The sequence below is a fragment of the Moschus berezovskii genome, chromosome 8 (assembly GCF_049115385.1).
Source record: "Moschus berezovskii isolate FMDL1 chromosome 8, NW_MosBer_1.0, whole genome shotgun sequence".
In the NCBI taxonomy this organism is placed as follows: domain Eukaryota; kingdom Metazoa; phylum Chordata; class Mammalia; order Artiodactyla; family Moschidae; genus Moschus; species Moschus berezovskii.
The window spans coordinates 99668368-99682744 of record NC_142467.1 but is presented as its reverse complement, the minus strand read 5'-3'; the positions used below and the strand labels follow the sequence as shown (position 1 = coordinate 99682744).

The following is a 14377-nucleotide window of genomic DNA, read 5'->3' as shown; positions in this document are numbered from 1 at the left end:
TCATTCTCCAGGGGCTCTTCCTGACCCAGGGGTTGAACCCAAGTCTCTTGCATCTCCTGCATTGGAAGGTGAATTCTTTACCATTGCACCATCTGGGAAGTCCTTCTCTAAGTGTAAAAGTAGTTCAATATAAAAGTTTTTAAAATTAAGAAAAACCAAACTATGGCCCTACATACTCATCAAAATGGTCCAAACAAGAGAGACAATGTGAAATATTGGCAAGAGAGCAGGAATGAAATTTGGTGCAACTATTTTGGAAAACTGCGTGGTAGTTGTGAAATAAATATTACCATACCTATTCCTTAATACATACCCAACAAAAATATGTAATTGTGAATCAAAAGACAGGTATAAGAATGTTCATTGCAGAACTATTTGTAAAACATCCTAGCTATAAACATAAAATGTCCAAAACAGTTGAACAATACAGTGTACAAATTCATTCTATGGAAAACTATGCAACAATGAAAATAAACTCTGGCTAGATACAACAGCAAAAATGTATCTCAAAAATGTACCGCTGAGCAGAGGCCAGGCACAAATGACAACGTGTGATATCAGGCACAAGAGTACACATAACTTAAGTCAATGAATTGTACACTTTGAATGGGTGAACTTTTTGGTACGTGAATTATATCTCAACAAAGTTGTTTTAAAAATATATGTTTCTAGGGGATTTCCTGGCCATCCAGTGGTTAGGACTCTGTGCTTGACTGCCAGGGCCTGGTTTCTTGTTCTTTTTTCAGGGCTTGGTTTTGATCCCTGGCCAAGGAACTAAGACCCTGCAAGCTGCACAGTCAAAAAAAAAGAGACACAAATGAACTTACTTAGAAAACATAAACAGACTCAGACATAGAAAACAAACTCACGGCTACCAAATGAGAAAAGGGAGTGAGGAGGGAATAAATTAGTATACTGGGGTTAGCAGATACAAACTACTATATATATAAACAACAAGGTCCTACTGTATAGCACAGGGAACTATATTCAATATCCTATAATAAGCTTATTGGAAAAGACCCTAATGCTGGGAAAGATTGAGGGCAGGAGAAGAAAGGGACGACAGAGGATGAGATGGTTGGATGGCATCACTGACTCAATGGACATGGGTTTGGATGGACTCCAGGAGTTGGTAATGGACAGGGAGGCCTGGTGTGCTGCGGTTCATGGGGTCGCAAAGAATCAGACATGACTGAGCTACTGAACTGAACTGAACTGAATAAACCATAATGGAAAGGAATATGAAAAAAATATGTATATATATAGAGGCTTCTTTGGTGGCTCAGTAGTAAAGAATCCACCTGCCAATGTTTGATCCCTCGGTCGGGAAGATCCCCTGCAGAAGGAAATGCCAACCCACTCCAGTATTCTTGCTTGGGAAAGCCCATGGACAGAGGAACCTGGTGTGCTACAGTTTGACATGCAAAGAGTCAGATGAGACTTAGCGACTGAACAACAACATACATATATATGTATTATTGAGTCACTTTGTTGAACACCAGAACAACACTGTCAATCAACTGTACTTCAATTTTAAAAAAGAATTAAAAATACATGATTCCATAGAGTACCTACATTCTGATGGCAGGAATCAGAGTGATTAGTAGTGCCCATAATATTCTATATCTTGATCAGAGCTTGCAATAGTTAACACTGAGGTATTCTGCTGTTGTTCAGTAACTAAGTTGTGTCTGACTCTCTGTGATGCCATGGACTGCAGCACACCAGGATGCCAGGCCACCCTGTCCCAGAGGTGTTTTACCTTGTAAAGATTCATGCATTTGTTCATTCTCGTATATATTAAATGTATAAACAAAATGTGTTGTGAAAAGTTCATAATTCTAGGAAGAATTCAACCACCTGCAGTCTTTATGGGAAGACTCACTACAGACCTTGTGCAGGACGTGATAGGAGACAAAAAGCATAGAGGTACACAGGTGATTTGTAAGCACAACTCAAGAGCTTTATCTAATAGGCAAACATCTATTAAGGGGCTTCCTCAGTGGTTCAGACAGTAAAGAATCCACCTGCAATCCTGAAGACCTAGGTTCAATCCCTGGGTTGGGAAGATCCCCTAGAGAAGAGAATGGCTACTATTCTAGTAATTCTTGCCTGGAGAATCTCATGGACAGAGGAGTCTGGTGGGCTACAGTCCATGGGTTTGCAAAGAGTTGGACATGACTGAGTGACTAAGCATGCATGCAAATATCTATCAAACCTATATCCCCATACTAAATAGTTTTTCAATTTTGTTACCATATGTAAAAGTTATTTTTAAAAACTGACCATCTGTGGACTATATTGGTTAGTGATTACAGCCAACTAGGAGAAAGAAAAAAAAATACTCCCTCCCACCACCACCATAGAGTACATAGGGTTGCAAAGAGTTGGACATGACTGAAGTAACCTAGCACACATCACCACCACCACTACCATCACCACCACACACACACACACACGGAAAACAAAAGAAAAAATACACAGAAAATGTGGTGGCTTAAAACATTAGGTTTTTATTCCTCTTAAGTAACAAGTCTTGAAGATATTAAAACATTTTCTTTCAGCATTACTACATATCTTCTAAGGGATAATGAATGAATAAAAAATTTCTCACAGTCATTGCATAACTTAGGCTTCTCCCATATATGCATTATTCAGAGGCTTTCTCACATTATTCAAAACCAGTTCTTTCCACTTAGCATTTTGTTGTATGTCTTAAAGATTGAGAGTTCCCTGAAAGCTACTTTACGTGGATGTCATCAAAAGGAACTTATTGAGCATGAGTTCTCTCGTGACGCTGCAAGGGTAAGAGTTTACTGAAACTGTGCCCACAGATCTTGCAATTATAGGGTCTTTCTCCAGTATGTATTCTTTTGTGCACAGTGAGATTACACTTTACACTGAAAGATTTTCCACATTGATTACACTCATAGGGTTTCTCCCCTGTGTGAGTTCTCAGGTGTATTGTAAGGGAAAAATGCCTGCTAAAAGCTTTTCCACATTCACTGCACTTAAAAGGTTTCTTGCCCCTGGTATGAATTTTCATATGCCTCCCATGAGATAAGAGACCACGGAAGGTTTTCCCACATTCCTTACATTCATACTTCATTTTCATGTGAATTTTCTTATGTAACATGAGGAAAGATTTCACTCTGAAGGCTCTTCCACACTGATTACATGTAAAGGGTTTTTCTCCAGTGTGAATTCTCACATGTTCTTTAAGGCATGAGCGATCCCTGAAGGCTTTCCCACAGTCATTGCACTTACAGGGTTTCTCTCCAGTATGAATTTTCTTATGTGTGGTAAGGCTGGAGCTCAGCCTAAAAGCTTTCCCACACTGATTACACTTGTGAGGTTTCTCTCCAGTATGTATCCTCATGTGTGTCTTAAGAGATGCCTCACTCTTTAGGGCTTTACCACAGAGACTACATTCAGTGACTATCTCTCCAGTGTGGATTATCTTATGTTGTTTAAAGTATAGGAGAACACTAAAGGTTCTTCCACAATCATTGCACTTATAGGGTTTCTCTCCAGTATGTGTTATCTGGTGTATGGTAAGCCCAGCATTTCTACTGAAGGTTTTGTTGCATTGATTACATTTGTAGGGTTTTTCTCCTGAATGTGTCCTTGCATGCTGTTTGAGAAGTGAGCTATCTCGGAAGGTTTTTCCACAGTCATGACACTCATAGGGCTTCTCTCCAGTATGAATTCTCTTGTGACGCAGAAGGTAAGAGCTTGAGCTGAAGGATTTCTCGCACTGATCACACTTGAATGGCTTTTCTCCAGTGTGGGTTCTCATGTGCAACTTAATGGACCCATGGCTCTGTAATACTTTACCACACTGACTACACTCAAAAGGTTTCTCTCTAATGTGAGTTTTCTCATGCTTCTTAAGATGTGAGATTGAATTTAAGACTTTCCCACAGTCACTGCATTCATAGGATCCCTCTCCTGTATGTTGTCTCTTGTGGTTGGCTAAGTTAGAGCTCCTGATGAAGGAATTTTCATCTGTTTCACAGTTATATGATTTTTTCTGAGGAAGAATTCTCTCATGTGACTTCAGATGTGAAGATTCACCAAGGGCTTCTGCAGAGTCAGGGTATTGATGGAGTTTCTTGCCTGGGTAAATTCTCTTATTCTGAATAATGCCAGATTTCACACTCAAGGTTTCAACAATTTCTCTGCATTGAATTGTATTGCCTCCAAGAGTTTGTTCCTAATGATTAAAATACAAATTATGATCATGAGATTTATCATGTTCATGACTGAGACTCTCCCCTGGCATGAATTCTGACATGTCTAACAAGCACTTTATTAGCATGAGAGTTTCATATTTTCTCAGTGAATATGCACAGTTTCTGACTGAATTTATTAGCTTGAATAAGCAGATTGCTATACCAGGTAGATCCCACTAAAGTTTCTTCAACAAATTTAAGATAAAATTGCCTTAGGGTGAATGATATCTTAAACATTTAATATCTAAATTCCATTATGCAAATATTTACATTAGGGATTTTATGAAACCATTTTTGGAGCTAAGTTATGATTTTTCTTCAAATGAAAACTTAACAGTAGCTTCTGCTTTCTGTGATAAGTGTGATATCACTTGGATTACCCTGTAGTCAAGCAGTCCCCAACCTTTTTGGCACCGGAGACTGGTTTTCGTGGAAGACAATTTTTCCATGGATGGGGGTGGGGATGGTTTTGGGATGATTCAAGTGCATTGTATTTATTATGCTGCTCCTGATCTGACAGGGGGCAGAGTTCAGGTGGCAATGTGAGCAATGGGGTCACCCATCACTTACCTCCTGCTGTGCAGACTGGTAGCAGTCCATGACACAGGGAATGGGGAACCCTGCTCAAGTTCTTTTCTATCTTATAGAATTCTGGACTTCTAAGGTGAGGACAAGAAATTATCCCATGTGAATCTTACCTTCTTGCCATTGAGCATATATTTCTCCAAAATACCTTGTTCTTGCTGTGGTTGTTCGGTTTTAAGGAGAATCATCTCATCTGAACAAAGTAGGGAAGAGTTTTGGAAAAGACATGGTGACCATATATTGACAAAAACAGTTAATGCCCAACCCCAATCTGAAACAAATGGGAAACGTAACCTCATGCTCCTATACAAAATGGTGGAATGTATAGCACAGAGAACTCTATTCAGTACTTTCTGATGACCTGTATTGGAATAGAATCTAAGAGTGGATATATCTATAACTGACTGACTTTGCTGTACAGCAGAAACTAACACAGCACTGTAAATTAACTATTACACCAATAAAAATTAATTAAATAAAATTGTGGGATGATGACCAAAATAGTAAGCTCCATGTGGATTTCTCTTCAAATATTGATCCTGGACTTAGGAAGACAATATGAAAGAAAAATCCATTTACGGTGAAACTGATGACATTTACATGGTTTAGGATTTCACAGAATTTACTAAGGAATCATTCCGTCTTGAATGAAAGTCATGTTGTTGACAAGCCATCATTACCTATGCAAAATGGGAAGAGTCAGACAATGATTCGAAATGTAAATATTAAAAATCAAGACAGATCTTTCACAGGAAAGTATGAAATGAAAGGCAAAAAGTGAAAGATCAGGGAAAGCTGGAACTACATAAGGAAGCTCACACCAAAGGGTCTCTGCTTTCTCCGTAAATAAAAGCGGTTATTTTTTAAAGTCTCCTGATTGACATTTCATAATGCACCTTTTCCTTCACCCCAAACAGATCTTGTAGGCAAAACATTCATATATGCCTGGTGCTCACATGAACAGGTATCTTGGTGAATTCTTCGCTCTACTATCTTCATTTCATCTTCCTGCTCCAGATGGATGATGAGAGGAGGTTTGCAGAGTTGATGTCCTATAATTGGGGATGATACATATGAAATGGCCATGCAGTGTATGACAAAAACTATCATCAAACTGTGGCAAGAACTTGGTCTTTGAGGTTCTGAAGATTGACAATTGTGACATTACAGAGAGCAAAATGATGATAAACTTCTAACAGAGAAAGCAAAAGTAAAGCATTTGGGAGATCAACTTTCCACAAATGGAAAATTGTCTAGAGAAATCATTGAACCTTGGTAAAAGAACAGGATATGTGACATTTTAAGGCTATTTTAAGAAGCCCTACCAGGGACTTCTGTGGTGTTGGAGAAGACTCTTGAGAGTCCCTTATACTGCAAGGAGATCCAACCAGTCCATTCTAAAGGAGATCAATCCTGGGTGTTCATTGGAGGGACTGATGCTAAAGTTGAAACTGCAATACTTTGGCCACCTCATGCGACAAGTTGACTCACTGGAAAAGACTCTGATGCTGGGAAAGGTTGGGGGCGGGAGGAGAAGGGGATGACGGAGAATGAGATGGCTGGATGGCATCACCGACTCTGTGGACATGAGTTTGAGTGTACTCCGGGAGTTGGTGATGGACAGGGAGGCCTGGCGTGCTGTGATTCATGGGGTCGCGAAGAGTCGGATACGACTGAGTGACTGAACTGAACTGAACTGAACCAGGGACTTCCCTGGGGGTCCAGTGGTTAAGAATTCACCTTGCAATACAGGAGATGTGGTTTGATTCCTAGTCAGGGAACTAAGATTCCACATGCTGCAGAGCACCTGAGCCTGTACACTGCAACTACAGAGTCTGTGAGATGCAAAAAAAGATCCCTCGTGCTGCAACCAAGACCCAATGCAGCCAAATAAATAAATAAAACGTAAAAAAGTATTATCTCATCCCTTCACTCTCCCTAGCTCAGTGGCTTAATGGCCAACGCCAGAAAGCTCTGCAATCAACAGAGAGGTGGTCTGACCTCTTTGGGAGCCCTGTTAAAAGAACCATAGAACACAGTCAATATTTTTGTTTTCTAAACTTGCAGCTCCTTAGAAAATCTCCATACTCAGCGTTGTGTGGCTATTTGATTTACTCAGAGCCTAGATGAACAGACTAAAAAAAAGTCCTTAACCCCAAGGCATTATTCAAAACACTTGCAACCTGCTAGTAACATCCCCAGATGCTTAAGGCTCTGATTTCACTTGGGGAGAATGGAAGATGGACTGGGAGTTTTAAAGAAGAGTAAGAACTAGACAACCACAGGGAACGCTGAAAAGCTCCCAACAAGTTCCTGATGATCTAAAAGGCTGTGTGCATGAGCAAGGCTATGCAAATATTCAGGAAATATCTAGGAAAGATTAAGTCCCAAGTCCTTTGGTGGACTTTAAGACCCTGTCCGAGTCTAAGCAGGAAGCGAAAGCTAAGCCTGTCTTATAAGTTGCCTGAAGCTTAAAGCTGTGACTTCTCCCATAGGTCCCCTTGGCAAGAGGTGGAAGAGACAAAGGCAAGGGACTTCCCTTGTGGTCCAGTGGTTAAGAATCCACCTTGCAATGCAGGGGACACTGGTTCAACCCTTGGTCTGGGAAGATACCACATGCCACAGAATAACTAAGCCTGAGTGCTCTGAGCCAGCGAGCCGCAAGCAACTACTGAGTCCATGTGCTCCAACTACTGAAACCAGAGCGCTCAAGAGCCTGTGCTCTACAACAAGAGAAGCCAACATACTGAGAAATCCACATACAACAAAAATTGGCCCCACTCACCACAAATAGAGAAAGCCCACATATAGCAACAAAGACCCCCCATAGCCAATAAATTAATACATCTTTTAAAAACAAAACAAATGAAAAAAAAAAGATATAGGCAAGGAACTTAAGAAAATCTTTTTACCAATCATTGGTGGACTACTAAATTATAATGACCAGCTAGTGACTTCCCAAAAGCCAGGCTTCTAAAAATTAAGTACTTAAAAAAAAAAAAACTACGAGAAAACTGTGGCTGCACACGCAGGGAATACAGAATCTATGGAATTCATCTGGTAAAGTCACTAAACAAATAAGCACCAACAAGAAAACAATAAAAGCCAGCAATGAAACCAGATTTCCCTAAAACTGAGTTCCCTTACCAAGTTTATGATTAATCATGCTATCCAAAACTTTATTCCTGTTCTTTTACCACCTCTGACCTCAATCCTATGCTAACTGAACAGTAATCAGTCAGATGACTAAAATTGCTGTTTTTGGTAGCATCATTAATGTACTAAAACTGCTATTATGGATATCATCATTAGTGCACAAACTCAGGTTTTTTCCCTCCAGAGCAAGATGAGCTAACTGATCCTGAAGTCATGGACCACCTGGCCACAGAATCTTAAACCAGAGACATCCTGACTCCCAAAGCTACGATTAAGAAAAGTCAGAGAAATGTCACAAGATAATGATTAATTAATCCCAGTCTCTTTTTTATTTCTCTTAAAAAAAAAAACCAAACCCTAATTCAAAGACCAATTTGGAGTGGATCTGAGGCTTTTCTCCCACTCTCTTGCTTGGCACCCTGCAACAAATGCTGTATTTTTCTTCACCATAACCTGGTGTCAGGAGATCAAGCAAAGAATTAGGAAAGTTGGGATATCCCTGGTGGTTCAGTGGTTAAGAATCCACCTTCCAATGCAGAGGATGTGGGCTCAACATTATTAATCATTAGGGAAATACAAATTAAAGCACGATGAAATTCCATTTCACAACTACTAGGATGACTGTAATCAAAAAACAGGAAATAAGTGTTGGTAAGAAAATATAGAGAATTTGGAATCAACATATATTACTGGAGGGAATGTAAAATGACACAGCCAGTTTGGAAAACAGTTTGGCAGTGTCTAAAAATGTAAAGTATGAAGTTACCAAATAACCTAGCAATTTTACTCTTGGGCATATGCCCAAGACAAATGACAACATTTGTCCACATAAAAACTTGTATGTGAATGTTTGTAACAGCATTGTTTGTAATAAGGTTGTGTTTTGTTGTTAAGTCGTGTCTGACTGAGACTGTAGCCCATCAGGTTCCTCTGTCCGTGGAATTCTTCAGATAAGAATACTGGAGTGGTTTGCTCTTTCCTTCTCCAGAGGATCTTCTGGACTCAGGGATTGAACCTATGTCTCTTGTGTCTCCTGCACTAACACGAGGATTCTTTACCACTGAGCCACCTGGGAAACCCATTATTCGTAATAACAAATGTCAAAAATCCAAATGTCCATCAACTGATGGATAAACAAAATATGGTAAATCTATGCAAGAGAATATTATTCAGCAATGAATAGGCTACAAGTACTGATATATACCACAACATGGATGAATCCTGAAAACATTATGCTAAGTGAAAAAAAGTAAGTCACAAAAGACAACACATGGTATGATTCCACTAATATGAAATGCTGAATAGGGAAACCTATAGAAAACAAAAGTAGGTGAGTTGTCAGGGACTGAAGGCAGAAAGGAATGAAACGCCCTGTAGGCAGGTTAATGAAAATGTTCTGGAATTAGACAGTGCTGATGGTTGCACAACTCTAAAACAAAAACAAAACACTTTAAAAAGCTTAGTTTTGTACACTTTAAGTGAATGAATTATGGTATGTGAATTATACCTCAATACGGCTGTTTTTCTTAAAAACCTACAGGGACTTCTCTGGTAGTCTAGTGGTTGGCAATCCACCTGCCAATTCAGGGAACACAGGCTCAACCCTGGTCCAGGAAGATCCCATACATCTTGGAGCAGCTAAGCCCAAGTGCCATAACTACTGAGCCCTTGCCCCTATAACTGTGCTCTGCACTAGGGGAATGAAGAGTAGCCCCTGCTTGCCCCAACTAGTGAAAAGCCCAAGCACAGCGAAGACCCAAAACAGCCATAAATACATGAATGAATTAATTTTTAAAAAGCCTATATCTGTATCACAAGTCTTAATCACCCAAGAAATCCATGCTCAAACTCAATAAAATAAATCAAGGGATTGTGTCAGCCTTACCCAGTGAAGCCAAGTTTCTATAGTTCTCCAGCATCACATCTTTGTACAGCATTCTCTGAGATGAATTCAGCAATGCCCACTCCTCCTGGGTGAAGTTTATGGCCACATCCTCAAAGGTGATTGAGTTCTAAAATAAAAACACATCTCGTGTCAACCAGTCACCAATCCCAGTGTTCTGGGGAAGAGGATCATGGGTAACAGCACTGGAGATGAAAGACCTGCTTACTTCATGGTCTTTACTTTCATAAGTCTAGATTCTGAGGACTCTTCATTTAATCCAAGATTCAGGGACTTCCTTGGTGGTCTAATGTTTAAGAATCCCCACTCCCAATTCAGGGGGTATGGGTTCAATACCTAGTTGGGGAACTAGGGTCCCACATGTGGCACAGCATGGCTAAAACAAAACAAAACCCCAGGACCCAGTTATCAGAATCTTCCCTTCTCTATTCATGCTCACTCCTTAAAGAATCTCAAGAATTTATGGTGAATGTATCTCTCTACTCCTAGCCTGAGAACTTCCACAATCTTATTCTCTTCTATCCTCAGTGTCAAATAGAGACCTGAACACATTTCAGGAATGAAAGAAATACTTCCTAAATGAAAAAAATTATTTTTCAAAATTATTATTATTTTTGACACTGTTGTTGTGCAGTTGCTAAGCTGTGTCCAACTCTTTGCAACCCCATGCACTATAGCACCAGGCTTCCCTGTCCTTCACTATCTCCTGGAGTTTTCGTAAGTTCATGTCCATTGAGTCGATGACGCTATCTAACCATCTAATCCTCTGTTGCCCTCTTCTCCTTCTGCCTTCAATATTTCCCAGCATCAGAGTCTTTTCTAATGAGTCAGTTCTTCGTATCAGGTAGCCAAAGTATTGGAGCTTCAGTTTTAGCTCCTTTCAGGAGCTTTCAGTTCCTTCAATGAATGGGGCTTCTCTTGTGGCTCAGCTGGTAAAGAATCCGCCTGCAATGCAGGAGACCTGAGTTCAATCCCTGGGTTGGGAAGATCCCCTGGAGAAGGGAAAGGCTACCCATTCTAGTATTCTGGCCTGGAGAACTCCATAGACTGTACAGTCCATGGGATCTCAAAGAGTCAGACACGACCGAGTGACTTTCACTTTCAATGAATGTTCAGGATTGATTTCCTTTAGGATTGACTGGTTTGATCTTCTTGCAGTCCAAGGGACTCTCAAGAGTCTTTTCCAGCGCCACATTTCAAAGCATCAGTTTTGAGACTAAGACACTATTATATTTTTCTTTTTATTTAAAATTTTTCTTTTTCTTTTTTTTTCTTATTTTTATTTTCTTTTACTTTTTACTTCTTTTACTAACAGCACTAAGCAGAAGAGATGCCTGAAAAAAAAACCTGTTAAGTAGTGGGGTAGAATAATTTGTTTTAGAAGTCCTTGAACCACTATCAGAAGTTCCAAAACGCAGGTTGAGTTTTGAGGCTTGAGAGTACTGAAGGAGATACATTCACCCCAAGGGACAGGAATGCATTTTAGGAGAAAGAAAATAATTCTTGACTCACCTGTAACCAAGAGCAGAAGTTTCTCATCTCTGTGATCCTTTCCTGAGCACAGGAAGGGTCTAGAACAATCAGAGTGAGAGGAGAGGATGACATGAGCATGTATATTATCGCAATGTTTTCAAGTGTAGAGGTTGTCTGATATCACTTGAGTCACACACACACACACAAGCTCCACCAGAGTCAGAAAATAGAAGCTTTCTACTCACAACAGCCAAGACATGGAAGCAACCTAAATGTCCATCGACAGACGAATGGATAAAGATGTGGGAGTATATACAATGGAATACTACTCAGCCATGAAAAAGAATGAAATAATGCCATTTGGAGCAATATGGATGAGCCTAGAGATCATATTAAGTAAAGTAAGTCAGAAACAAAAAGACAAATATCATATGATGTCATTTACATGTGGAATCTAAAATATGACACAAACTTATTTATGAAACAAAAGCAGACTCATAGAAAACAAACTTATGGTTATCAAAGGGAAAGGGGATTGGGGAGGGATAAATTAGGAGTCTAGGATTAAAAGATACAAACCACTATATATAAAGTATATAAACACAAACAAGGTCCTATTTTAAAGCACAGCATAATGAAAAAGCGTATGAAAAAGAAATCATGTGTCACTGAATCACTTTGGTATACACTAATACAACACTGTAAATCAACTACACTTGGATTAAAAAAAGAGAATAGGGTGCTTTGATACCCATGAGAAATGGGTTTATCTTCTCAATTTTCTTAACAAGGAAATTGAAATTCACAAAGGTTAAGTTGCTATCTTTCCCAGCTTTATAAAACAAGTTGATGAAATAAAGAAGTACCACCCTTAAATGTTCTTCCCTCTCCCCACCAGGCATATATGTCCTTCCTCTAAAATCCCAAAGGGCACTGAATCTGACATGAACAATTCTGGGGCTCCAAGGGTTCAAAGAGCTCCATATCCACCTCCTCTCATTCCAGCCCTTCTTCCAGTCCCCTGTGACTCCTGAACTCCTTTATTTTGAGCTTGCTCTAAGGTACTGAGCCTACTTAATCCTGGTGAAGTGAATCTACCCTAGGGACTTACCAAATAGAGTGGACAGATGTGGGGCTGCCATTTTATAAGTCTGTGAGTCGTAAGTATGCTCAGATAGCAACCAGGAGAACCTGGAAGCTCGTCTTATTGCTTCTATGATCCACTCCAGGCAGGGCTCTGGAATAAAGAAATATTAACAAAAGAATGCACAAGTTTTCTGTTTCTCCTTTGCACTTAAGACAATTTGATCATCATGCATTCTGTGCGTGCTCCTTTCAGACTGAAGCCATCTTTGATCCTGGGTCTTTGTTATGCATGCCATGCATCACCTCAAAGCAATGTGAGGGCTGATCTTGGTCTCTCCCATCCCTCACATACATCCTTCATTGTTGTTTAGTCACTAAGTCGTGTCCCACTCTTTGTGACCCTGTGGACTGTTGCCCGCCAGGCTTCCCCTGTCCATGGGATTTCTAGGCAAGAATACTGGCTGCTGCTGCTGCTAAGTTGCTTCAGTCGTGTCCGACTCTGTGTGACCCCATAGATGGCAGCCTACCAGGCCCCTCCATCCCTGGGATTCCCCAGGCAAGAACACTGGAGTGGGTTACCATTTCCTTCTCCAGGGGATCTTCCTGACCTAGGAACTGAACTGGCACCTCCTGCTTGGCAGGATTCTTTACTACTGAGCCACCTGAGAAGCCCATCCTTCACATTACCATTACCAAACCACATTACCCATCACTTATCAAAAATCCCATATTAAAAAAAAAATCCATCTCCCCTGAGGCACTTTACTGTCTTCTCACCTGAATTAGCACCAAACATAGACTTGACTCATTAAAGTCACTGGCACCGAACTCCTATTCATCATTTTAACTCTATCCCTGGACTTTACTGTGGTTAAGATTCTGCACTTCCCATGCAGACGGTATGAGTTTGATCCCTGGTTGGAGAACTAAGATCCCACATGCTACATGGCATGGCTAAAATTTTTTTTTAAAAAAGATGATGTTAATGTTTTTTTAAAAAACATTAACTCTTATCCCTGCTCTAATTCAAGATGATTCCATGTTCATGGGTATAAACTAGCAAACATCCAATCCATGGCTTCCACATCTCAGTCACATACCTTGAATTTATTGTTACCTGAGATTCTTGCTTTCTACAAAGGCAAAAAGTCAGACCTCCCACTTTATAAACACAGTAGGTAAACTTCCACTTACTCTTTTTTGGCTGCACTACATCTTCTCTCCTGCCTCATAGAAGTTTCCAAGCCATCCAAACTTCCACCATATTGCTATTATAAACCTCATTTTCTTTGCACTGTACGGAATGTCACGGCCCATCACTTCAATAATATATTTTCCAAAACATCAAATTTCTTTCTGATGAATCATAATATCATTTGTCTATTCTGCCTGGGTAATTCCCATCCAATAAAATACAAGAGAATCACTAAAAATTTTGAGTTCCATACTCTAAATAGGCCCTCAACACTAAAGGAAAAGCTCCACAGGGGATTTAATCTCCTAATTATCTAAAGACATTTTCAAAATTCCTCCAAGATTTTGAATTTCATATGGTCTCAACTTTGCCTCTTCAATAACAAATGATCTTGGAACTTCCCTGGTGGCACAGTGGATAGAATCTACCTGCCAATGCAGGGGACACTGGCAGGCTCCATAGCTGATCTGAGAAGGTTCCAGGTGAGAACTACTGAGACTGTGCTTTAGAGCCCATGAGCCTCAACTACTGAAGCCTGGTGGTCTAGTGGGTAAGACTCTGCTCTTTCAGTGCAGGGGGTGTGAGTTCGATCCTTGGTTGGGGAACTAAGAGCCTGTCCTCTGCAACAAGAGAAACCACCACAAGGACAAGTTCATGCACCGCAACTAAGAATAGCCCCCACTCACTGCAACTAGAGAAAGCCTGTGCACAGCAATGAAGAATCAGTGCAATCAAAAGTAAATA

The 14377-nt window shown here is 40.1% G+C and overlaps 1 protein-coding gene across 3 annotated transcripts; it reads right to left on the bottom strand.

Annotated features, from left to right (window-relative positions):
* Positions 1-2770: 2770 nt before the first annotated feature.
* On the bottom strand, positions 2771-12494 carry LOC129558208 (uncharacterized). Of its 3 annotated transcripts, none has more exons than XM_088839031.1 (6): positions 12464-12494; positions 11392-11450; positions 9862-9988; positions 5717-5872; positions 4934-5013; positions 2771-4216 (listed from the first exon to the last, which is right to left on the bottom strand). In XM_088839031.1, exons 1-6 carry the CDS (start codon positions 12492-12494, stop codon positions 2771-2773), a joined length of 1899 nt encoding a protein of 632 aa, XP_088695157.1. The 3 variants fall into 3 exon arrangements, with proteins under 3 accessions (XP_088695157.1, XP_088695159.1, XP_088695158.1); XM_088839033.1 differs by having other exon boundaries at positions 5777-5872; XM_088839032.1 differs by lacking the exon at positions 12464-12494 and having other exon boundaries at positions 5777-5872; positions 11392-11490.
* Between the last annotated feature and the right edge of the window lie 1883 nt (positions 12495-14377).